Genomic DNA, 26,675 nt, shown 5'->3' with positions numbered 1-26,675 from the left:
GGTATTTCAATGCCGTTGTGACAAAAGACCATGTCCACCAACTCTTAATCCTGAGAAATGCTTGCATTGTATAATTTATGTATGTGAACCCTGTAGAAGTATTGTTCCTATCTATGACAAATCTCTCTACTGGGAAATTTTGGCACTATTCAAAAATAGGATGCTATCCCTGATGAGAATCCTTAGTACTTTTCACAAAATACTCATGAGAAATGTTACTCTCCATTAAAAATATCATCTTATTAAAGGCCTACGTGCTATCTATAAATGCACCAGTACATTCCAGTCCTACTGAAAAGTGATGACGTGTCCTATAAATTAATGGAAGACATGCTTAGAGTTGTGGATCTTAATTTCAAAAATTTTAATAGACCTATGGAATTGTCAAGTAGACATATAGGCCCTCATTACAACCCTGGCGGTCGGTGTTAAAGCGGCGGTAATACTGCAAACAGGCCGGCGAAAAAAAAAATGGGATTACGACCATGGCGGAAACCGCAAACATAGACAGCTACTTTAACACTCCGACCGCCATAGCAATAGAAACAAACAGCACAGAGAATACCGCCAACAGACAGGCGGAAGACAATGTACCGCCCACCCTATCACAAGATGCCTATCTGCCAGCTTTTCTGGGGCGGAACCAACGCAAACAAAAACACGGCGGAAACAGTACACAGAAGGGAAAACACTCACCTCTCCACACCCCACGAGGAACCAGAACGCAATGGAGCCCGAATTGCAGATACTGCAGATTATGGTCTTCCTTCTATTCTATCAGGTGCTCCAACGACGGCTGCGACGACCACTGTACGTACTGCACCTACAACACAGGGGAGGTGGGAGGGAAAAGAGAGTGACACACACATGCAACACGCAACACCCGCACCCCCACCTTTACCTACAACACCATACACACAAATACATGCAGCAACAGAACACATACCCCCACCCTCACCCCCACCAACCCCTGGAAGAATGCAAGGACAAAAGGAATTGATTTCAACGAATGTAATCATGTGAAATCCCATTATCAAAGTTCAAAATCCAGTAAACGCAATTATGTACACCAACTACACAAGTCTGGATAGTGCACCAATCATTGTCTGTGGACCACTGGGCCCAAAATGCATGGACGAAGCCCGCACTAGATAGCTGACTGGAAATGGAGAGAACACTGCAGGGGCATCAGATCAAAATGAAACAGGCACCTCAGGGGGAGGGGGGCACCTCAGCCAGATGAACGCACGCCGCCACTGCTGCACGAGTGGGCTCCATGCTCTTTGATATATCCTGGGGAGTGCAAAGCCACAGATTCTCAAGTCTCTCCAGTGGGTGGTTTGCCGACTGCTTTATCCTGGGGAGTGCAAAGTCACAGTCTCTCAAGTCTCTCCAGTGGGTGGGTTGCCCACTGCTTTATCCTGGGGAGTGAAAAGCCACAGTCTCTCAAGTAGATAACAGTCTCCACTCGTTCTGGAGGGGGCTTTGTGCCCAGAGTGCTTCATCCTGCCAAGGACTGAGGTAGTGGATGTGATTCTCCACTGGTTCTGGAGGGGGCTTTGTGCCCAGAGTGCTTCATCCTGCCAAGGACTGAGGTAGTGGATGCCTTTCTCCACTGGTTCTGGAGGGGGCTTTGTGCCCAGAGTGCTCCACGTGCAGTGTGGCTGGTACAATTCCCTCACCTGGGTGTGTGTGACACAAGATTGCCGAGGTACAGGTAGCATGATACGCCATGGAGGCAAAGACATACCCCACACTGCTGCGGCTTCGCATTCCATATGCAGGTGACAACTGTGATGACAGTAATGCTTCATGGAAGTTGCCCAGGGTCCTGGAACTCACCACCAGTCTTGGACGGTTGACCACTGAGGATGGTAGGCATGTCTGAGATGGTGCCACTGTCCGAGGACGTCAAGGGGCCGCTGGCGGTGCTTGCGCCAGTGCAGTCATGGCGGTGCTGGCTGCGGGGTCCGTCGTGGCAGTGCTGGCTGCGGGGTCTGTGGCGGCGGTGCTGGCTGCGGGGTCTGTGGCGGCGGTGCTGGCGGCGGGGTATGTGGCAGCAGTGCTGGCAGTGGGGTCTGTGGCCGTGAGGCATGTGTCAGCACCTGCTGAAGGAGAAAGCAGGATGTCTCCTGCAGCCTCGGACAGCTGCCCACCGGGGAAGAGGCTGGATACTGTTGCAGCGGCTGTAGACGTGCCGGAGGCGGGGCAGGTGGCGGTGCCACCATGCCCTCTCCTGACCTGCCCTTCAGTTTTTTGCCCTTCCCCACCTTTGATGGTGGCACAGTTGTCTTGCCACCATCCCCTTTCGTTTTCGCTGACCCCTTGGTGGCAGGTGTTTTCGGCTTCTCCCTCCGGGATGTGGGCACCTTTTTAACCTTGGCAGGTGGCGGAATATCCTTGCCCTCGCTCCGTGGCATACGTGCAGCCCTGATGGTTGGTGAACTCCATGACCCCGCATTTGCTGGCACCACTGTACAGACACAGCAGCCCTCTGCACTACGCCATGCACTTATAGTTCCTAGATTAATCACATGCCCATGGGGTACGAGGCCTAAGCCCAATTGCTGCACACCTGGAAGTCACAGGAGCCTGACTAGGTGTAGATGGCTCTAACCACTAGTGGGGTTGGGGTGCCACATAGCCTGCCTCATAAGGGACCTTGTCTACCAAGATCGCCCTGGCCTAGGGGAACTCACTGCCCACCTCCCCCACCCAGACACCTCGTAATGCGTGCAAAGTCAGCTGAATGGGAGTGTACTCACCCCCTTGTGGCTGATGTGATGCCCTCAAGTGCCCATCCAACTCTGGAGAGGCCACCTCCAGGAGCTGGAACATCAGGGGGGTCATGGTGCGACGGGCACCCCTCCCACATTGGGAAGCGATCCCCAGCTGGGCCTCCGCCGTCTTCTTGCTCCAGCAGCACAGGTCCTCCCATCTTTTACGGCAGTCGGTGCTCTGTCTGTGGTGGACCCGCAGGGTCCGGATGTCCTTGGTGATGGCACGCCAAATAGCCTTCTTCTGGTGGGCGCTGACCTAGAGGAATGGTACAGGGGGAAAGGAAATTCTTTACCCGTCCGGACCGTCATACTCATTGCCCCCGTTCCCACCCTTGCCCTGACGCACCTACACTCACCATCCGCACATGCAGGCCTCAGCCCCGAATGTATCTTCCATCCACACCACTCAAAACAGGCATTGCCCATGCAGCATGCTCACAGTGTACTCACCTGTTTGTCTGGGGCCCTTTCCCCAGACACATGAGCCATCGTCGCTTCCAGACACAGGTCACAGCAGCACTTGCAGTGTAGGTCCTCTCCTGTTGAAGGTCAGGTATCAAGTGAGTGAACAGACAGAAAATGGCAGTCACGTCCGTGGCGGTGCGTACTGTCACTGCCGGCGTACATCGTCATTGGCTCCTCTGACCCATAGGGCCCAATGTTAACCAATGCTGAATTGGGCCGCGGTCTTCGTCCGCCCACCATGACGGTGTACAACGCCAGCACAGTTACCTCATATCCCCTTGTCCCACCTTACAGGTCAGGCAGCCGCCATTTCAGGGGGCCACATGGCATTAATAATAACTGCGTCACACCAATAGAGGACTGGAATATACACAGTTACAGGCACAGTGCGGATTAATACATTTTCTGCAAATTACATTTTGTGATACCTCAGTTTTGGCTGACTCTCTGCTCGCTGTTCTTCATAAGGCACGTCTGCTGGGGCAGGTGAGGAGATGGTGGCATCCTCCTGTGTACAGACCGCTGGTGGACCTGTCAACAATGGAAGAGAGACACATATTAGTCACATACAGACTTGATTGTGCAACAATCCAGGAATTGTGTGCCCAGTTGAAGCCAGACCAGATGTCAGCTATCTGCCATTCCACAGGGATATCCCCTCTAGTGCAGGTCCTGTCAGTACTCCATTTCCTAGCAAGTGGTTCCTTTCAAACAGTGGCCATTGCATCAGAGACGTCCCAGCCAATGTTCTCTAACGTGTTGTCCAGAGTGTTGTCTGCCATGCTGAGACACATGCGCAGCTACATCGTGTTCCCTCAGGTGGAGGATTTACCCACAGTGAAAGGTGACTTCTATGCCCTGGGACATATCCCCAACATCATTGGTGCCATTGATGGGACACATGTGGCATTGGTACCCCCCTGCAGGAGTGAACAGGTGTACAGAAACCGGAAGAGCTCCCATTCAATGAATGTGCAGATGGTGTGTTTGGCACACCAGTACATCTCCCATGTGAATGACAAGTTTCCTGGCTCAGTGCATGATACTTACATTTTGAGAAACAGAAGCATCCCTTATGTGATAGGGCAACTTAAGAGGCACCGTGTGTGGCTAATAGGTGAAGCCAAGGACCCTACATAGTGTGAATAGGTGTTTGGGTATGGGGTTGTCCCTAATGGTTAGTGTGTGTCTAACAGTTGTCCCTCGATATTTGCAGGTGATTCTGGTTACCCCAACCTGTCATGGCTACTGACCCCAGTGAGGAATCCCAGGATAAGGGCAGAGGAACGATAAAATGAGGCACATGGGTGAACCAGGAGGGTGATCGAATGAACCTTCTGCCTCCTGAAGGCCAGATTCCGGTGCCGCCATTTGACAGGTGGTTCTCTCTACTATTCACCAAAGAAGGTGTGCCAGGTAATCGTGGCCTGCTGTATGCTGCACAACCTGGCTTTACGACGGCAGGTGCCTTTTCTGCAGGAGAATGGTCCAGCTGGTGGTCTTGTGGCAGCTGTGGAGCCTGTAGACAGTGAAGAAGAGGAGGCAGACGAGGATATCGACAACCGAAACAACATGATCATGCAATACTTCCAGTAAGACACAGGTATGTCACTACCTCCCACATCTCATACAATTTCTGGAGCTAGCAGAAGTCTGTCATTTTCACTCAGTGTATGGACCCTGACTTGTCACTTTGCCTTTCCATTTCACAGATGTGGGTCCCACTTTGTGACCTCTGCTATATTTCCTCCAGGCCTACAACTGTGTTACATCGGTATGTGCACAAGTAACTTGACATTGCTATATTCCATGCATATTGCAATTACACGTTTGTGAAAGCACAGACTGACTCCAGATTGTTTTGTGATTGAAGTGTGTTTATTTCTGTGCAAATAAGTGGAGGGGTTTGTAAAATGGGGTGGGGGGATGGTGGGGGAATGTCCATGGCAGAGTCCAGCCTATTTGTTTCACAGGTGCATTGTCCAAAGGGGCATAGAAAGTGGAGCAATGGCAGTTGAAAGATGGACAGGGTGACAAAGTGGGACAAAAGGGTGACATTCAGGGGGGTCTCATTTCCTGGCGTGGGTCTTGGCAATGTTCTCTGTCTTGTTCCTGGATCTCAGGAACCATTTGCAGGGTGGTTCTCCATCTGCAGGGGGTGGGGTGCTGGTGTCGTGTTCCTGTGGTGGTGCCTCCTGTCCACTAGCACCGGAGGAGGTGGAGGGCTGTTCATCGTCCAGGCTAGTGTCAGGGGCCCCTTGTTGTGCCACAGTGTCCCTCCTGGTGTTGACAAGGTCTTGCAGCACCCCTGCAATGGTGACCAGGGTGTTGTTAATGGACTGCAGGTCCTCCCTGATCCCCAGATAGTGTTCCTCCTGCAGCCGCTGGGTCTCCTGAAACTTGGCCAGTACCGTTGCCATTGTCTCCTGGGAATGATGGTAAGTTCCCATGATGTTGGAGAGTACCTCGTGGAGAGTGGGTTCCCTGGGCCTGACCTCACCCCTGTCGCACAGCAGTCCTCCCAGCTTCCCTGTTTTCCTGTGCCTCTGTCCCCTGAACCGTGTGCCCACTGCCCCCAGGTCCCTGATCGTCCTGTGTTAGTGGGGTTGCCTGGGCTCCCTGTAGTGGTGGACACACTGCTGATTGACGTGCCCTGGGGACAGAGGTATGGGCCAGCTGGGTGGGTGATGTGGTGGTGTTTCCTGAGGGGGAGGCTCTGTGGTGGCTTGTGCCAGTGTCAGGGGAACCGACTGTCCCGAGGTCCCTGATGGGCCGGGTTGGTCATCTTGATCCAGTTGTGCAGAGCTGCTGTCATCACTGTGGGTCTCTTCTGTGGAGGGACTGGATATGTCTGGAACCTCCTGTCCGGTGATGTTGGGTAGGGGTCCTGCAGGGGTGTAAATGCATGATTATTGCATCTGTGTGTGCCATCGTGTGCAATGGGTGAGTGACCCTGTACTCCAGTGCTTGCATTCTTGGCTTGGTCCTTGTGTGCTAGTTGGTTTGGGGTCTGTGTGAGTATCTGTACTGAATATGCTTTGGTGATGGGTGTCATACTTTGGTGTTGCATGCAGGGCTTGGTATTGGGATGGCTGGGTTGTGATAGTGGGGCATATGTGAGGTATTGGAGTGATGGGGGTGAGGGTGTGGGTATGTGATGGTATGCAGGTGGGTTGAGGATATGGTAATAAAGATTTGCCTTACCAGAGTCCAGTCCTCCTGCTACTCCTGTGAGGCCCTCAGGATGCAGTATTGCCAAGACTTGCTCCTTCCATGTTGTTAGATGTGGGGGAGGAGGTGGGGGTCCACCGCTAGTCCTCTGTACAGCAATCTGGTTTCTGGAGACCACGGAACGCACCTTCCCCCGTAGATCAGTCCACCTCTTCCTGATGTCTTCCCTAGTTGTTTGATGCTGTCCCACTGCGTTGACCCTGTTGACAATTCTGCGCCATAGCTCCATCTTCCTTGCAATGGAGGTCTGCTGCACCTGTGATCCGAATAGCTGTGGCTCTACCCGGACGATTTCCTCCACCATGACCCTGAGCTCCTCCTCAGAGAACCTGGGATGCCGTTGAGGTGCCATGATGTGGTGTGGGTGATGTGTGAGGTGGTGTGTGTTGTGATGTGTGAGGGGATGTGTTGGTGTGTGTTGTTTGAGGTGCGTGGATGTTGTGTAAGTGATGGTGTTGTGTGTGTGTGGATGCTGGTGTTGTTTTAGGTAGTGTATCTCTCTGGCATGGTTTCAAAATTCTGGTAGTAAGGGTTTGTAGGTGATGTGGGTGTGTGCTTTATATTGTATTGGGTGTGTGGGTGTGGTGTGTGTATGTGTATCAGGTATGTGTATTTCAAATTGTCCAATGTGGTTGTGTTTTGTAAATGTGTGTGTCTTTTGAGCGTGGCAGTGTACCGCCAATGGATTACCGCAGTTAAAAGACCGCTGCGTTGATTCGTGGGCCGTGATAGTGTGGGCGTATTCCTGTTGGCGTGACAGTGTCGGTTTTGTTATCGCCAGTTTATCACTGACCTTTGGTGTGGCGGACTTGTGTGGGTGTCTGTTTTACGATACCGAGCTGTGGATCGTAATACTTGTAGTGGAAATCCGGGGCCGCAGTGGTATGTTGGCAGTCTTCTGCACGGCGGTAAGCGGCATTTACGGCCAGGGTTGTAATGAGGGCCATAGTTACCCAACTGAGAAGAGTTTGCATTGTATAATATTGTGTCATTAAAAGCACTGCAGCCATTCCGAGAAGTGTTGATACTTAATTTTTGAAAGCACAGCAGCAATGGTGAGAAGTATTAAGCATAGTAGCCATGTTGAGAAGAGCTAATACAGTTTCATTACAAGTATACCAGTCCTGATTAAAGGTGTTTGTACTTGTATTGAAGGTACATCTGGCCTTTTGAGACACCTTTGTATATGTTGTGGGAGTAAGATGCTGACATGATGGATTGCTGAAGTGAGCTACACCTGAGTTACCTATTATCTGCCTGATATTAAGGCACCACCTTCCTTGTAAACCCTAACATGCCCAGTGTGATGATGAAGAGCTAGAGTTTATATCTTCCATTACCAGCACCAGTAGAAGACGTAGTAGCTGTGTGCAGTCATAATGCATAACAGAGGTCTTCCAGTAACGCCCACTGTGCTCTCTAGCAATATTAAGTGCCATCATGGGGGTAGGTGAAATTTGGAGAGGGACACATTGGTTCAAGGATGTGCTGGACCCTGTGTTTGAACAGTGGCGTCACATGTCTGGGTAGTTGGCATAAACAGCGGGCACACCAGTGATGTGCCATGGGCACGCCAAGCCTGTCTGTACCTGTTTACACCCCAATCCTTTTGTGTTTGCTAGAGGTGCCCTAAGTGGGAAGGGTATGCCCAAACGTGGGCCCCTTGCTCACTGTGCCACTGGATTGAAGCTAACCAGGCTGATGAAGAGTGATACCCTGAAACCCATCCAAGGATGCTTGTTTTTGGTCCAGAGAGGACCTGGGCTGGCAGTTCGGGTTGGACTGTTCCCATGAGGAACAAGGTCAAGACTGATTTGCATATGGCTGGGTCCAAACTGGGGTGGCATAGTGAGCAAAAGAACAATGGATTAAACCCAGATCTGGGACTGGGGTGAGTGGTTAAAAAGTGTCAGCACTCCGTCCATCACCCTTTTGTGTTGCTAAAGTCACACCCCAGTCATGGCCACTGCTACATACTTTGGGGTCATTATGAGTTTGGCGGACCGAAAATGTTGTCTGCCAAATTCCCACGGTCAGATTGGCGCAGGTGGAGCTGCCTTCCCATGGGCCCATTACGAGTTTCATGCTGGGTCAGCAGGCGGAAACAGAGTTTCCGCCCGCTGGCCCAGTGGTAAACAACCTACAACATTGACTCTGGCTCATAATTGAGCCAGCGGCAATGTTGCAGTTTGTAGAGCGCACCAACACCTGTCACACAATTCACTATCTGCAATGCAGATAGAGAGATGCGCGACCGGTGTGGCCATGGGGGCCCCTACACTGCCCCTGCACCCCATCTCCACCAGCCTTTACATCGGATCAGGACCGGCGGCACCACCAGCCCCAGGGAAACTGGTAGTGCCGGTAGTCCAACCGCAGTGCAACCACCACAGTCATAATGTGGTGGTGTGACCACCACCAAAGCAGTTGGACCACCGCTTTGGCGATCATCAGATCACCGCTGCAACCCTGCCAGTCTTAAGACCGCCAGGGTCGTAATGAGGCCCTTTGTCTCTTGAATGTCACAACTCATATATTTATGGGTTGAACTCCTTAAAATAGGACAATCCATTCAGGTATAAAGTGAGAATTCCACCACTACCATCACTTCAGCTACATTTACCACTGATACTGTGTGATAATATTTATGCCGTTATTTTTTGACAATGCATGGCTGAAGTATCCTCTTAGATGACCGCTAAATCATTGTAATTGAAGAAGGATAAAATGGAAGTCCTTTTCCTTAGCAGTCTACCACCGTTTGGCTATCTCATGAGTGGCCAGTCGAGTTGAGAACTCCGCCCAAACCCATTAACCTGGCTAGAAACCTTGTGCACAGGTCTACCATCTGTCACACACCACAGTTCATCACCAAAAGCTGGTGCACTGTGTTTTGCGAGAGAGGGAAGGAAAGTTGAGCATCATGCACATGCATCATGCACATACCTTTACATTGTAGTGCAAGTCAAGCATAGGTTTTGTACTGGAATGGTACCCTTACAGTATCACATTTTACACTTTGATTAACTTATGCTTTTAAAACTTTTCAGCCTTTGGATATGTGCGGAACAGTGGGAACCATTAGGAGAAATTATATCATTTGACATTTTTACACCTGCTTCAAAGTGGTGTATTTTGTGGTGCAAGAGTCTGTCTCCTGTAGTTAGTAAATAGACTTTTGCATCAAAAGCCATGAGTAATTGCATGTGAACTCCCATGTGCCACTCATAGAATGCCCCGTCATCCAGAGAAATGCAAAGAAGGCTGCCATGTGTTTCTTTCAGGCAACTGTATAGTGCAAAAAAACCTTGTGTTGAAAAGTAAAATCAACAAAAATAATTTTTGCATAGGTTTACATTACTTTTGTGACACAAATCCAGTGCAGAAGGTTTGTAACTCAGGCCGCAGGTTGACGATACATTGCCTTTTTCCTCGGAAAATAATAAAATCACTAGTAATTGCTTGTATTATCTCTGGCTCTTCCATAGCTTGATCTTTTCTCCCAGTGAAGCATCACAAATAGCCAGTAGAGGGTCATCATGCCATGGCTGGACTACTGTAACTCTCAGAACATTGGCTTGGCTGCTACGCTGATGATGAAAAATGCAGCACATCCTGTCTTTGGGTATCATTCAATGTTCAATTCATCTTTTCAAGGGTCTTTGAATCAGCCATAGCACAGTCTCAGATAAAGAACCTTCTGTTGTAAGATCTCATCTCATTGCATCACCTGGTTTGTGTTCTACCTCTGCACGCCTGGCAACTGTTACTAGACTTAATCATGCTGTGCCAATGGCAAGAAGTCTCACCGATGGGATCTACTGTCCTTGCCAATAGTTGTTAGCCATGCTGCACAAAATCCCCAATGCTATGCAGCATGACTAAAGAAAATAAAAAGCCTGTGACACTGCTGCTTTTGTAATTTTGTATAGGAGGCAATAGAGACAGAAGCACTGTGAGGTGTGTGGGTGGGAGAAGCAAAGCAGAGGGCGAGAAGAGAAAGAGAGCAACGTGGCATATGGTGAGAAGAAAAGTAAGCGGTCAAGAGAGAGTGAAAAAGAGAGAGGGCGAGAACAACACATGAGGGGAAAAGTATGATGAGTGCAAGTGCATCACAGGTTGGGGGTGAGAAATGTAAGTAGGCTAGAGAGAGCAACACAGAGTGTGGCTGGTAGAAGAGAAGCAGAATAGGGAGACAGCTGGAAAACACATGCACTCTTGTGGAGTACTTTAGACAAAATACAAATTAGGACCCTAAAGGTGAACAGTGGAAGGTTACAAAAAATTGGCAAAGGTTGAGGGGAAGGGCTGTCACCAGAATAAAAAACATGAGATTGTTTTTTGGCCATTAATCTTGCTTACTTATCCAGGAAGTCGCTTGTAATAAAAATGTTTTGGTTTGCCTGAATACCAATCTTGGAACGATGCTATGTTAGTCACTGTTGAGAAACTAAAAATAAATAAAAATAAAATCTTAAAAATGTGTAATTTGCTCATGCAAGGAAAACCAAAAGATGTTTAATTCTAGACCTCGGTTTCTTCAGGCGTGACACACCCACGAGTATCAAAGAAATGCAAACATGTCAAGCTTTGCCAGGACTTTTGTATGGGTGTATGAACGGATCCTTTAAAATTTCCTTATGTTTTTTTCTATAGAGTCGCAAACGAAAAATACATACAGGGGCTGCTCAGCTCTGTGCAGAGGAGGAGAGGGGGAGAACGGATATTATTACAGTTTTGTTTCCTGCTGCAGCACCGACTTGTGCAACGGAGCCAACACCGTGAGAACCAGTGCCCTGCTGCTCCCCCTGGCAGCCGCACTTCTACTCAGAGCCAGGCTCTAAGGTGAGGGAAGCTCTGCTCACTGTGTGTAGGTGTGTGGGGGGGGCACATGATTCATACGGTTTTAGGGGAGCACATGTGGTAATCCGGCATGGAGGGCCTCCCCCTGGAAGCTGTACTTCTACTCAGAGCCAGACTCTAAGGTGAGGGAAGCACTGCTCACTGTGTGTGTGGAGGGGGGAGAAACATGAATCATACAGTGTTAGGGGAGCACATATGCTAATCCACCATGGAGGGGCTCCCCCTGGCAACTGTACTTCTACTCAGAGCCAGGCTCTAAGGTGAGGGAAGCTCTGCTCACTGTGTGTAGGTGTGTGGGGGGGGCACATGATTCATACGGTCTTAGGGGAGCACATGTGGTAATCCGGCATGGAGGGCCTCCCCCTGGAAGCTGTACTTCTACTCAGAGCCAGACTCTAAGGTGAGGGAAGCACTGCTCACTGTGTGTGTGTGTGTGGGGGGGGGAACATGAATCATACAGTGTTAAGGGAGCACATATGCTAATCCACCATGGAGGGGCTCCCCCTGGCAACTGTACTTCTACTCAGAGCCAGACTCTAGGGTGAGGAGAGCTCTATTCACTGTGTGTGTGTGGGAGGGGCACATGATTCATACAGTCTTAGGGGAGCACATGTGGTAATCCGGCATGGAGGGGCTCCCCTTGGCAGCTGAACTTCTACTAAGAGCCAGACTCTAAGGTGAGGGAAGCACTGCTCACTGTGTGTAGGTGTGTGGGTGGGGCACATGATTCATACGGTTTTAGGGGAGCACATGTGGTAATCCGGCATGGAGGGCCTCCCCCTGGAAGCTGTACTTCTACTCAGAGCCAGACTCTAAGGTGAGGGAAGCACTGCTCACTGTGTGTGTGGAGGGGGGAGAAACATGAATCATACAGTGTTAGGGGAGCACATATGCTAATCCACCATGGAGGGGCTCCCCCTGGCAACTGTACTTCTACTCAGAGCCAGGCTCTAAGGTGAGGGAAGCTCTGCTCACTGTGTGTAGGTGTGTGGGGGGGGCACATGATTCATACGGTCTTAGGGGAGCACATGTGGTAATCCGGCATGGAGGGCCTCCCCCTGGAAGCTGTACTTCTACTCAGAGCCAGACTCTAAGGTGAGGGAAGCACTGCTCACTGTGTGTGTGTGTGTGGGGGGGGGGACATGAATCATACAGTGTTAAGGGAGCACATATGCTAATCCAGCATGGAGGGGCTCCCCCTGGCAACTGTACTTCTACTCAGAGCCAGACTCTAGGGTGAGGAGAGCTCTATTCACTGTGTGTGTGTGGGAGGGGCACATGATTCATACAGTCTTAGGGGAGCACATGTGGTAATCCGGCATGGAGGGGCTCCCCTTGGCAGCTGAACTTCTACTAAGAGCCAGACTCTAAGGTGAGGGAAGCACTGCTCACTGTGTGTAGGTGTGTGGGTGGGGCACATGATTCATACGGTTTTAGGGGAGCACATGTGGTAATCCGGCATGGAGGGCCTCCCCCTGGAAGCTGTACTTCTACTCAGAGCCAGACTCTAAGGTGAGGGAAGCACTGCTCACTGTGTGTGTGGAGGGGGGAGAAACATGAATCATACAGTGTTAGGGGAGCACATATGCTAATCCACCATGGAGGGGCTCCCCCTGGCAACTGTACTTCTACTCAGAGCCAGACTCTAGGGTGAGGAGAGCTCTATTCACTGTGTGTGTGGGGGGAAGGGGGCACATGAATCACACAGTGTTAGGGGAGCACATGGGGTAATCTGGCATGGAGGGTCTCCCCTTGGCAGCTGAACTTCTTCTCAATGCTGGACTCTGAGGTGAGGGAAGGTCAACTCAATGTGGGTACATGGATCATACAGTGTTAGGAGAGCACACATGGTAATCCTGACATGGAGAAATAACTATTGGCAGAAGATGAGCGACTAGGGCTAGCTTTAGTGTGGGGGAAATCATGATTACTGCTGTGGAAAGATAATTAGGACTTGTCCTAGAATAGTTCTAAAATATCTTTCTGTTGTATTTCCCTATGTTTACTGCAGTCTTATGCATTGTTCACAAGAACAACTAGAGAGCTAACAGTCTTACTTAGGACAAAACATGGCAATTTATTTCTGTTCTCAGCACCTGGTCCCTAGATGTTTACTATTGAGTATCATTATTCTATGCCAGAGGTCTCCAACCTGTGAGACGCGACCTCGGGGGGAGGGGGCGGAGGCATGGGAGTCATGGGAAGGGGGTCACATATTCCCCAGCCATATTGTCAGCACAAAAAGGATTTACGAAAAACTGTTCTCCTACTTTTCCTAAAACAATTGTCACAGAGACAGTTGATTCTGATATTGTAAATGCTTCAACTGAGATGCCGTTCACAGAGTGTTCATTGCTGTGAAACTAAAGCTGGGTAGACAGATAAACCACTCCCATCCAGGGTGCTGCTGTCTGAAAGACATGCAAACGAGCGCTACGAGGTAATCTGCTAATGTGAAGGACGCTTTGGAGCCGGTACTGGCTTAAATTGATGTATTTTTGTGATACCAAATATTTATTCTTTTTGAGTGGTAGTGCAGTTAGCAACTAAGCTGTGATGTGAGTGCTTTTAATTGTAAGTGTATTCACATAGCACTTACTACCCCACGGAGAAGATGAAGGGGCAGTTATGTTAAAACAAATTGCATTAGACAGGCTGGCTGTTGCTAAAATGTATATTTTGGAAGCACCATTTTATCATAAAACATTTAATGTGTTTTGTAGCAGTATATTGTATACTGTGTTTAATGCAAGTTTAAAATAACAACTTACATGTTCAGTTCTTTCTGTCACAGGTTGTGAGCCTCATTGAACTAAAAATACACAAGTCACCATTTCCACTGCACCAGCCAAAATTGAATTGTGTGGCTCTCTGGTTACACACAGACCACTGCTGTGTCATAACGTACTATTGTGCATTTCCCAATGAGTCACAACTTTTTGTATTTAAATTATTTTTAAGCTGTGTGTTATTTTATATGTAGCTGCCTGACGGTGAGAGACCTAAAAACATACAGAATATTTTGTTTTTTGGCCACACATTTGACTCCGCCTCCACGCTCACTGACACCACCCCGTTGCATGCAGGGTCTCTGCTTCCATTTCTTTTGATGCACTTTGACAGCTGGTTGGCCTGGCTGCCCATTCCCTTGATGGTGAGAGGTTGACCATAGTTGGAGTACTGTACTACACACCGCACTGACGCATCAGTGAGTACAGTTCAATCATCACAATATTTCTGGCACTGGAAGCACTGGCCTGGGGGCTCAGATGCGTTGGCTGCAGCAGTCTGACCACAGCTGAGACACTCAGGCCAGATGACAAGCAGAAGTTATGTTTCTTGTTCTCTGGGTGTGAGGCGCATTTTGTTAGTTCCTCAGGGGGTTTCATGATTTGCCGGCCGGACTCTCACTCTGTCTCGGGTCAACACTTGGGTATAGTTATCACATTCAGTGTGGGTAAACTGTGCCAACAGTGGTTATAGACTAACACCTTAGCAGCAGTTAAGGAACATCTTAAAACTCTATCTGAAGATGTAAACTTGCAGGACTGTTTGTTGAGTCCAAGAAAGCCAGGCTCTGAAATATTCCTCCGTGCCATAAACAAAAAGATCTGGAAGCTTTCTCAAATGGAAGCATCTGCGCATTTAAGGCAGACTGATAAGGAAAATTTGGAAAAGACTTTAGCTGTTCTCGATAATGGCATGAATACGCTGTCCAACAGGATATCCTCCCTTAAAAACATAGACCCTCATTATGTCCTTGGCGGTCTTCGACTGCCCGGGTTAATGTGTACATAACGCCACATCATGAGATTGGCAGGTTGGCTGCCATTCATACCTCCATGGCGGTATGAGCTGCCGGGCTGGAGATGTGAATCACCAGCCCGACGGGCGACAGAGTACCACCCCTGGCATGCTGAGCAAGTCCACCACTGTGTTTTCTGTGGCATTAGCTACGCCATGAAAATCATGGCAGTAGGCCGTACCGGTGACAGGGAATTTCTTCCTGTCACCGGTAGGTGGCTCCCCCAACCCATACATGCACACAGACACACACCACGCTTACACCAATTAACTTACACTCATCCATACATGCATTCATACACACGCTGGTATACACGCATTCATACACTCATTCTTCCAGACATACACACACTCAGGCACAAAACGCTGCCACCCTCCCAACCCCCTTCCCCTGTCGGACAATCACCTTACCTGCTCCGGGGAGGTCATCCAGCAGGGAACGGGAAGGGGCACTGCTACCACCAGCACCGCCCGCCAGCTGAACACCGCCAGGCCGGATCACAGGTCATGATATGGCTGGTGGAGTTCAACAGGCTTGGTGGTGCTGGTGGTAGCAGAGCCAGTTTACCACAGTCCGCCAGTCTGATCACTGCAGGATTTCCACCCTTATCGTGGCAGAAGTCCGACATTGCTCATAATCTGGGAGAGGGATGGTAGCTGCGGTGGTGGTGTTGTGGCGGCCATCACCGCGGTGGTAGGCGGCTTTTACCGCCAATGTCCAAATGACCACCATAGCGTCATCTGCGATAGACATCATTCAGAGTGAGATGTCCTTTTTACACCATGGACAAAGTCATCTGCGTTCCATCATGCAGTCAGGTTGGACACTACACATTTTGAAAAATGGCCATGATCCATGGAAATACATCGACAGTAGTGACTTGTTTGCTGCTTTTAATTCATCCAGGGAACAACAGACAATGGCTAAAGTGGAAGCAAGTTTCATTATATATAGAAAAGTTGCCTTTCACAGTTGCAGACAGTCCATCAACAGTATAGGTCGTACATGGCATTATAAATCTGCCCACTTCAACCTTTCGTTTTTCAAAATGCTTGAAACATCTTGCTGTGGGCAGATACGAGAGGCTAAGAGATAGCTATATGAAGAAGAGTGGGAATTGCCCTTTGAATATAAATGTCTGAACGGTGAAACAGAAGTCTTTCTCAGTGGAAGCGAACATGAGACTACTGTTAGTCATTCAGTGATTTGCAAACAGGTATCCCTTCATGTCTTTTGCAATGCGGGGTCACAAACTTGGCTTTTTTTCTGAACGGTACTTTCCTCCCTTTGATTCGTCCAGCATTTCATATACTTTTGAATGGAAGTTATCTAGTCCTGAACGAACAGAGCTGTTGCGGTATAAGACCAGGAATTGCAAACGCAATTTCAGTCTCCAAGACTGTAACTTGTTGCGGACACATTTTATTCTCCCCCACACAAGAGATAAGAGTAGCATGAATGTGGCCTCACATTGATACTACTAATGTAAATTATCAGCTGAGTAGACTAAAGCCACTACTGTGCCAGAAAAAAGTTGCGTTGACATCAGCTCTAGAGATGTATGCTCTCCATATAGCAAGATCATCAGCCGACATACAATCCCTATTAAATACCAACTTCCCCAAGCACTTTGGAGAGCTGGTATCCAGAATCTTCAACGCTTCAAGCATCATAAGGATTGTGCACTTCTTTAAGGCTGTCATGTCTGGATTCATGCCCATCTTCCAGACTGTCTTCAGAGTCATTCCTTCAGCCATCCATTCACTCTTTCCAATCATGTTTGGCGGTTTTCCTGCTGCTGTTGTTCCTGATACGCATTGGTTGTGCCTTCCCAGCTAAGCAGAGTGATGAAGCTACTATGACCAAGCCAGATGTGCCGTGATCGCATGGTGCAGTTCTTTGGTGCTCCGTTGCTGAAAGAATTGGGGCATGATTGGTCACTGTCACTCTGACCAGTCTATTGGTGTTTGCAACCAGCCTTTCATTGCACCTGTTGCCTCTTCGAACATCTACCTTCGGTGTACCTTGCTGTTCAGCCAGTGCCTCGTGGGGACCAAAAACTGCTGATGTTCCCTATGAGAGTTCATTCACGGTCGTGCCCCATGAGACTGCCGCTGGTTTGCAAAGCCACTAATGAGCCACCCTTGGTGGACTGTCTGGCTCCTTTAGGTACTTTGGATGGCGCTGCCCTGCGCTTGAGGCTACCGCGCACTATTGCTCCCTGGATCTGTCTGACAATACTGTCACTGATCTGACATCTGATGATGTGGATTTGTTTCTGAATGCCCTTCCTTTCGAAGACTTCGGAGATACTCTTCAACATCATGACTATTGCTAGATGAATTTGACTATTGGCCTCATTCTAAAATGTCAAAATAATGACAAAAACTGCCTTTTTATCGAAGACATTTTGTCTCTTTGAATGTTTTATCTTTTAATTACATTTTAATAGTATTTTAATAATATTTTAGTTTGTTTTAGTTCAGAGCATTTTAGCTTGGGTTCATGCACTGTCTCTGGCATCATCATTATGGCGTCAACCTTGTTCTGGCAATGGGGAGGGTGTAGTGGATCCTATTTAGTTTTAATGGGAATCAGGAGTTTACCTTAGCCCTCTGGTTTCCAGGCCTGTGCCCCCGTCACCTAGTGACTTTTAACCTACTCAGCTTGCTCTGTTTTACCACATTTATTTAATTATTTCTTTCAAGATAGCTGCTATGATTATAGTTTGGTAGATGTTTTGATTTCGCGTTATCAGTGCCACTCGGTGATGACATCACTATCAGCGTCAAAGACAAGTGATATACGTAGGTATTTACATCATGTCCCTTTCCCACTTACGTGTGACAGAAACTTAATGTACTTTTGAGGAAATTGTTTATATAATTACCCCCATGCATGCCTTCTTATCTATTGTTCTTAAATATGCCCCTAGGTGCCTTGTAGGGCACCCAGCACAGAGGGCCAAGCCCAGGAAGGGGACCCATTAGGCCCCCTACCAAAAATAAAAAATATTTTTAGGTTATGAATGTGAGAAAGTAGCCTCTTTCTAGCCTTGTTACCCCCACTTTTGGCCTGTTTGTGAGTGTATGTCAGGGTGTTTTCACTGTCTCACTGGGATCCTGCTAGCCAGGGCCCAGTGCTCATAGTGAAAACCCTATGTTTTCAGTATGTTTTTTATGTGTCACTGGGACCCTGCTAGCCAGGACCCCAGTGCTCATAAGTTTGTGACCTATATGTATGTGTTTCCTGTGTGATGCCTAACTGTCTCACTGAGGCTCTGCTAACCAGAACCTCAGTGGTTATGCTCTCTCTTTACAAATTGTCACTAACAGGCTAGTGACCAATTTCACCAATTCACATTGGCATACTAGAACACCCTTATAATTCCCTAGTATATGGTACTGAGGTACCCAGGGTATTGGGGTTCCAGGAGATCCCTATGGGCTGCAGCATTTCTTATCCCATAGGGAGCTCTGACAATTCTTACACAGGTCGGCCACTGCAGCCTGAGTGAAATAACATCCATGTTATTTCACAGCCATTTACCACTGCACTTAAGTAACTTATAAGTCACCTATATGGTTAACCTTTACCTGGTAAAGGTTGGGTGCTAAGTTACTTAGTGTGTGGGCACCCTGGCACTAGCTCCCACATCGTTCAGGGCAAATTCCCCGGACTTTGTGAGTGCGGGGACACCATTACACGCGTGCACTATACATATGTCACGACATATGTATAGCGTCACTATGGTAACTCCGAACATGGCCATGTAACATGTCTAAGATCATGGAATTGTCACCCCAATGCCATTCTGGCATTGGGGAGACAATTCCATGATCCCCCGAGTCTCTAGCACAGTTGCTGCTGCTGCCAACCCCCCAGACAGGTTTCTGCCCTCCTGGGGTCCAGTCAGGCTTGGACCAGGAAGGCAGAACAAAGGCCTTCCTCAGAGAGAGGGTGTTACAGCCTCTCCCTTTGGAAAAAGGTGTTAGGGCTGAGGAGGAGTAGCCTCCCCCAGCCTCTGGAAATGCTTTCATGGGCACAGATGGTGCCCATTTCTGCATAAGCCATTCTACACTGGTTCAGGGATCCCCCAGCCCTGCTCTGGCGCGAAACTGGACAAAGGAAAGGGGAGTGACCACTCCCCTGACCTGCACCTCACCTGGGAGGTGCCCAGAGCTCCTCCAGTGTGCTCCAGACCTCTGCCATCTTGGAAACAGAGGTGCTGCTGGCACACTGGACTGCTCTGAGTGGCCAGTGCCAGCAGGTGATGTCAGAGACTCCTTCTGATAGGCTCCTACAGGTGTTGCTAGCCTATCCTCTCTCCTAAGTAGCCAAACCTGCTTTTCTGGCTATTTAGGGTCTCTGCTTTGGGGAATTCTTTAGATAAAGAATGCAAGAGCTCATCAGAGTTACTCTGCATCTCTCTCTTCACCTTCTGCCAAGGAATCGACCGCTGACTGCTCTGGAAGCCTGCAAAAGTGCAACAAAGTAGGAAAGACGAATACTGCAACCTTGTAACGCTGATCCGGCCGCCTTCTCGACTGTTTTCCTGGTGGTGCATGCTGTGGGGGTAGTCTGCCTCCTCTCTGCACTAGAAACTCTGAAGAAATCTCCCGTGGGTCGACGGAATCTTCCCCCTGCAACCGCAGGCACCAAAAGACTGCATCACCGGTCCTCTGGGTCTCCTCTCAGCACGACGAGCGAGGTCCCTTGAACTCAGCAACTCTGTCCACGTGACTCCCACAGTCCAGTGACTCTTCAGTCCAAGTTTGGTGGAGGTAAGTCCTTGCCTCCCCACGCTAGACTGCATTGCTGGGAACCACATGTTTTGCAGCTACTCCGGCTCCTGTGCACTCTTCCAGGATTTCCTTTGTGCACAGCCAAGCCTGGGTCCCTGGCACTCTAACCTGCAGTGCACGACCTCCTGAGTTGTCCTCCGGCGTTGTGGGACTTTCCTTTGTGACTTCGGGTGAGCTCCTGTTCACTCCACTTCGTAGTGCCTGTTCTGGCACTTCTGCGGGTGCTGCTTGCATCTGAGTGGGCTCTTTGTCTTGTTGGATGCCCCCTCTGTCTCCTCACGCAATTGGCAACATTCTGGTCCCTCCTGGGCCACAGCAGCATCCAAAAACCCTAACCGCGACCCTTGCAGCTAGCAAGGCTTGTTTGTGGTCTTTCTGCACGGAAATACCTCCGCAAGCTTCTTCGTGACGTGGGACATCCATCCTCCAAAGGGAACGTTTCTAGCCCTCTTCGTTCTTTCAGAAACCACAGCTTCTACCATCTGGTGGCAGCTTCTTTGCACCAACAGCTGGCATTTCCTGGGCATATGCCCACTCCCGACTTGATCGTGACTCTTGGACTTGGTCCCCTTGTTCCACAGGTACTCTCGTCTGGAAATCCATCATTGTTGCATTGCTGGTGTTTGTCTTCCTGGCAGAATTCTCCTATCACGACTTCTGTGCTCTCTGGGGAACTTAGGTGCACTTTGCACCCACTTTTCAGGGTCTTGGGGTGGGCTATTTTTCTAACCCTCACTGTTTCCTTACAGTCCCAGCGACCCTCTACAAGCTCACATAGGTTTGGGGTCCATTCGTGGTTTGCATTCCACTTCTAGAGTATATGGTTTGTGTTTCCCCTATACCTATGTGCTCCCATTGCATTCTATTGTGACTATACATTGTTTGCACTGTTTTCTATTGCTATTACTGCATATTTTGGTATTGTGTACATATATCTTGTGTATATTTGCTATCCTCATACTGAGGGTACTCACTGAGATACTTTTGGCATATTGTCATAAAAATAAAGTACCTTTATTTTTAGTGTGTCTGTGTATTGTGTTTTCTTATGATATTGTGCATATGACACCAGTGGTATAGTAGGAGCTTTACACGCCTCCTAGTTCAGCCTAAGCTGCTCTGCTAAGCTACCTTTTCTATCAGCCTAAGCTGCTAGACACCCCTCTACACTAATAAGGGATAGCTGGACCTGGTGCAAGGTGTAAGTACCCCTTGGTACCCACTACAAGCCAGGCCAGCCTCCTACAATGACCCGGAGGATGGGATCTCCAGGGCCAAAATAGTCCTGCGAAAGGGGCCACTCGGCCCCCTTCCTGGAAAAAATTATATTTCAAAGCTATGCCCTTGGGGATCGGTCCCTGGGGCCACAATTAGCCAGCGGAGAGGGGCCATGGGCCCCCAATTGAATTGTTGTACGCCACGGGTGACAGAGTCCGTGGGGCAAAAGTTAGCTAGGGAAAGGGGGTCACACAGCCCAGGGCAGTGGAGGAGGGGCCATTGGCCATGTGGAATGGGAGTTGACTGCAGGACCTGTCTCTCGGGGTGTGAGAGGGCCTATATCTGAGGTCCCCAATCTCTGGGGGCGACCCCCGGGGGGCATGGAGTCATGGGAGGTTGTTCACGCATTCTCCAGCTATATTTTCTGCACAAAAGGGATTTATGAAAAACTGTTCTCCTACTTATTATAAAACAACTGTCATTGTGATGGTTAATTCCAATATTGTAAATGCTTCAGCTGAAGTGTCATAAACTGTATGGGTACCCAAAGATTGTTACTGAGGTACTTTTCTGAAATTAATGGACCAAATTCAAAAGCTACTGTACAACCAATAATGTTGGTATCATCTGAATAATGATTATGAATAATAAAAGATAACACAGCATCAGGCAATGCAACTCTTCACTCAAATATATTTAAAATGTGACAATTGTGCAATACAGATTCAGATTATAAAAATAAATCAAATTAGTATAAAGTCTTAAGAAGATAAAACCACAATATTAATAAACAAAATTGTACAGAGCTTTGGATAGCATATAATGAATCTATTGACACATTAAATTACATTTCAATTTCATTAAAATGTTAAAAAGTGGAACTTGAACATATACAGCATCTAAAGATTGCATATCTATTCAAAGGGCCCTAGGGTACTCACGGTCTAGTTCTGTAATTCATAAAAATGGGTTTATAAACATTATTTTAAACTTAAGAAATGCAAAGTCTAGTAAAATGTGGGCACATGAGCAGGTTATCTGAGGACCACACAACAAAATAGCCTTTATTTTATTCCGGTATGTGTGCAGCTCCAGGGATAGCTTTGTGGGGGTTTAGCTCACCGGAGGATTTTAAAATTACCTGCCTCATATCAGAGTAGGGACATTCTAAAAAGTAATTAAATATTCTATGACCCTCCCAAGTTAGTTTTACCAAGGCGAGTAGTCATTTCAGTTCTCTGAGTTTGATCTCACATTGTGCTAAGACCTGACTAACAAGCTTTTGTTGTTACAATTTAGGCATATTTAAATGTTCTGTAAAGTCCTGGCAATAGGAACGCCTCATTAAGAAGATCTATTGGATATTTAGAAATGTGGGAAATATTTACTTTAGTTGCAATGTACCTTTCGATTTTACCTCAAAATCATGAAAAATTAACAAAGCTATTATACTGGATAATTTCACAATTTTACCCACATTTCCTTGAATACACAAAAAAGACCATGAATCTGCCTACAATAAAATCCAGTTATGAAGACACCTGACCTTTGGTTAGAGAACTCTATCTGTTGAGATATCATAGCATGGTTCCTACACCTTCCTATGATCAGTTATCACACAATGATAACAATGCTTTTCACTGGGAGCATCTTCACCTGAGTTCTAAGAAACTTGGCAAATTCACTGGTTCCCTAAGTTGAAAATAGTTTCCGTCCGTTTTATTCTGGGATGTGGGAAGAGCTGTTGACATATCGGAAGTGGAACAAAGTGTAGTGAAAAAGTTGTTGAAGTTAATGCGATCTTGAAATCTAATGACTTTAGTTAAAATGTATAGTGCAGACAAGTACCCAGCGGTAACTTCTAGCTAGGAACTGGTTTTGAAAATGGAAGGATGCCAGAAGAAGACCCAGCAAAATAGATATGACTTTGGGGCTTTTCTAAATGCATCTAAGTTATTTGTTTGCTGTAGACCTAAAGGGCGACAATAAGTAACATAAATCTTGAAAACTGAAAAACAGCCAGGAGGACTGAAGAACCTGAACAAAAGGGTTGAGTAGGAAAATATCTAAGCAACATGATTTCAAGCAGGGCGGGCCAGTCATAGCTCTGTTGCCAAAACAGAGCATGATGTATTGAATCTACTTGGAGACTGATAACCAGTGTAGTTTGTGCTGAGCTTCAGAATCCCCCAGAGTTTCCTAAAGTTCATTAGAAGCAGAAATGCCATATTGTGGACTACTTTCAGGTTACAAATGCTAGTGTTGGAAGACTGGTATAACAGACATTGACATAGTCCAGTATTACCTGCACAAGCTGTTGGATGATCGAGAACAAACAGAAACATCTCAAGATCTATATTTGGCAATATCAGGGAGACGCTGCTGAATTGATATAAATGGCCTTTTTGAGAGCTTCATCTAATTAGAAAACAAGCTTTTTCGCCTTTTCTAGCAGCTCCATGCAGGATAGAACTTCAACATCCTAGCAACTTTTTTTGCATTTCAGAGGAAGGCTTTTTAAGACTTGTAGTCAGTTGGATATCGGAAAAAGAGATTATTTCAGCTACGAAGGCCCTGATTCATGGCCTGATTTATATGTCTGATTTATGTTACTCCCTAATCAAGTTCAAACTCATCAAATGTATTAATGGCTTTCAACCCAGCAGTTATTTGTAAAGCATTGGCAGGAACCTCCATCACAGTAGTTCATGTCAATGCTTTTTTAGGTTTGACACCCAGCTCCATCAATATGATGGAGCCATCCGTCCAATGAAGCATGACTTTCTGTTTGAAAAAAATAAAGAAATGGCCCTGCCTCATCATGGGAGTTGCCTCCCATAGCAAGGGGAACATTTGCATTATTTTATTGCCCCTTATAGCCAGAGTTGCCCTGGCGGTAATAGACCATGTAAATTAGATGGGTGGACATATATCCACTCTCTCACGGCACTCACTCCATCGGCCTGTTGGAAAGTTTGGAAGTTGCAGAGACATTGTCGCCCTTACCATGGGCATGCTGTGTGCCGCATGCATTTAAATTGGGCTAATGCGTGATCATCTTAGGGGTAAGGATTCTCCACCACAGTTGCATTGGTGTATCATTTCTACAAATATTTAATTTAGGCCCTGAGTTAGCAAGTGGGCAAAGGTAGATGTTAAAAAGAATGAGGGGTAACGTGAATCCTTGAGAATAGGAGGAAAGCAAGTGAATCTTATCATAAAAGGAGATGTGGACTATGTTAGGGATGATTAGCTGCTGGCTTTAGCAGGGAGTTTTCACAATGGTTGGCCAGTCAGACAAGTTGTAGTCTTTGTGAGCTGGTCACAATATAAATGGCAGAAGGAAACAGAGAAAATGTGCATCAGAAACTTTACAAGTGTGAAACTAAGTGGCTTCCTTATCTTTAAATAAGGCAGAGAACCCAAAGTAGATGGTGCATTCTTCATTTCTTGATGAACACCTCATTAACAGTAAACACTACATAACACCATTATCAGATGGTAAACTGTTTAACTGGACCTGAGCTTTCCGTGTTTCTGAATGATCCCCTTTTAGGTCAGCCTTACCTGAGCCGCAGGTCCCTCTGGATGTCCCATAATGAGACAACACACATTTTATGATAGTATACCACTTTCTGTAAAGTACTATTGTCTACATTGACCTCAAAGTGAGTCCAGTGGAATCTGGAAAATATTGGTGATTGCACTGACAGCACATTTCACCTATATTTTCAATTTAGATTTTTTGTGGTTTCTAATTCTAAAAATATATATTGTTTACATAACCTTGGATAACTTCTTTGGCTAATAACTGTATGTGTGAAGTACACTTACCGTACACCTCCCACATATAAATGACAGATCAAGCCTTTGTGATTGATCAAGACATCAATGATGAGCTTGAGAATGATGCTTTGAAGTTGTTTTATCTCCGTGGGGTCTTCCAGACCAAGATCTTTTGGGAATTAAATCTAAATGAGCCAACATTTCCATGTCTGCTTTCTTTCTAGCTCCAGAGTGTTGAGGCGGTCCTTTGTCGATACTGCTGAACGAGATGTTTTCGAAGGAAAATGTTGGTGAAGATGGAAGAGTTGAAAAGCAGCTACAGTTAATGTGGAATAGTTATATTTTATTCTATTATTAATGAATTAGGAATGAATTAGGAATGAGACTTCCTTGCACATGCTGAAACTCAGGCTTCAAGAAAGTCAGCCCTCCACTGTGATCATGATTATTCAATGAATAAAAGTAACATAGGTTTTCTTCTCATCAAATTGGAATAAAAAGGAAAACAGACACGCTCCTCATCAATGCACTTTAAAAGATGGTTTCATGTATATACTGTTGCTGTGTGATTCAATAGCCATGAATAAAGATGTTGTCTTACCATATAAATGAATAAAAAAGAAGCATTGACACTTCATTGCACTCTTTAATATTAGAACAATGGTCTCCCTTGGAGTTTGGACTAACTTGATGATTGATGTTTGCTAGTTCTTCTCCTTCCCATTGTCGAATGAATCTCAGCCCGTTATTCAATCAGATTGTGCAGGACAGCGAAGACCAAGAGGAAAGGAAAAGAAGGGGATATGACAATGGATAAGAATGTACACAAGATAGAAGGAGCAAGAAATCAGTAAGAAGGCTTCTTTGCAGCGGGATTACCAGCCAGGATAGCTCTCAAACATGCAGAAACCCTAACCTTGATATCATTCCTTGCAGCCCACTGACACTCGCAAGGCCAGAGTGATTACAAAATATACTTATTTTATCAATCCATCTCTAATTTTCCTCTTGACCTTGGACTCTTTCTGAATATTATAATCTAAATCCTCCAGAAATTTTAAAATGTATGTTACTGCTAACAAGACCCAACAACTAATTCAACCTTTCTTTTTTTCTGAATTAAAATTATTATTTATAGTGATTTATAGAGAAACATGCAGGACAACCATAAACCATTTAGAGATAAACACAGATCCCGGTCCACCAGACATGCAAGAGAATGAGGTGGAGAGCTGAGAGCAATGCCGGTGGTGAAGGCAGATCCCAAAACAAATAAAGAGGCAGATTTACCAAGACTGCACCAGTACAAAGTCATGCAAAAATATGCAAATTCCTGTAAAGGTATTTACTTTCCAGCGCACATAGTTACTTCACGCTAGAAGGTGCCCTTTAATCAATTTGTGCTTTGTGCAGCTTTGTGGTACTTCGTGACAAAGGGGACTGACGTGTGATATTCAGGCACCACAGCACAAGCACTCATAGTTTTGGTGCAAAGACTGATCAAGTAAGATAGTCAGACTGGGCTTTGTGCCAAACAATAAGGCAGAGGAGAAGCATCTGACATCACCTTTGACAGACTCCCTGCTGCATTGAGATTTTTTAACATTGCTATAGAAGTTTGCCCATGAGAAGTGCATACTTAACGGGAACACTGGGTTCAGCCCTGAGAAACCCCTCAATAACCAACAATTATGGGGGAATCAATGATTTCAGGCCTGTTTC

At 47.0% G+C, this 26,675-nt stretch overlaps 1 protein-coding gene across 1 annotated transcript in view; it reads left to right on the top strand.

Moving 5' to 3' along the window:
- Positions 1 to 25,571, top strand: part of LOC138283065 (lymphocyte antigen 6E-like) — a 297,207-nt gene extending 271,636 nt beyond the window's left edge. Inside the window, exons 5-6 of the mRNA XM_069221212.1 lie at positions 11,133 to 11,321; positions 25,178 to 25,571. Coding sequence (XP_069077313.1) covers positions 11,133 to 11,320 — 188 coding nt within the window. The 3' untranslated portion in view covers position 11,321; positions 25,178 to 25,571. The remainder of the gene's footprint in view (positions 1 to 11,132; positions 11,322 to 25,177) is intronic.
- Positions 25,572 to 26,675: the final 1,104 nt, after the last annotated feature.

This window comes from Pleurodeles waltl, chromosome 2_2 (genome assembly GCF_031143425.1).
Source record: "Pleurodeles waltl isolate 20211129_DDA chromosome 2_2, aPleWal1.hap1.20221129, whole genome shotgun sequence".
In the NCBI taxonomy this organism is placed as follows: Eukaryota; Metazoa; Chordata; class Amphibia; order Caudata; family Salamandridae; genus Pleurodeles; species Pleurodeles waltl.
The sequence above is the reverse complement of the archived record's forward strand: the minus strand, read 5'-3'. Positions and strand labels throughout refer to the sequence as shown.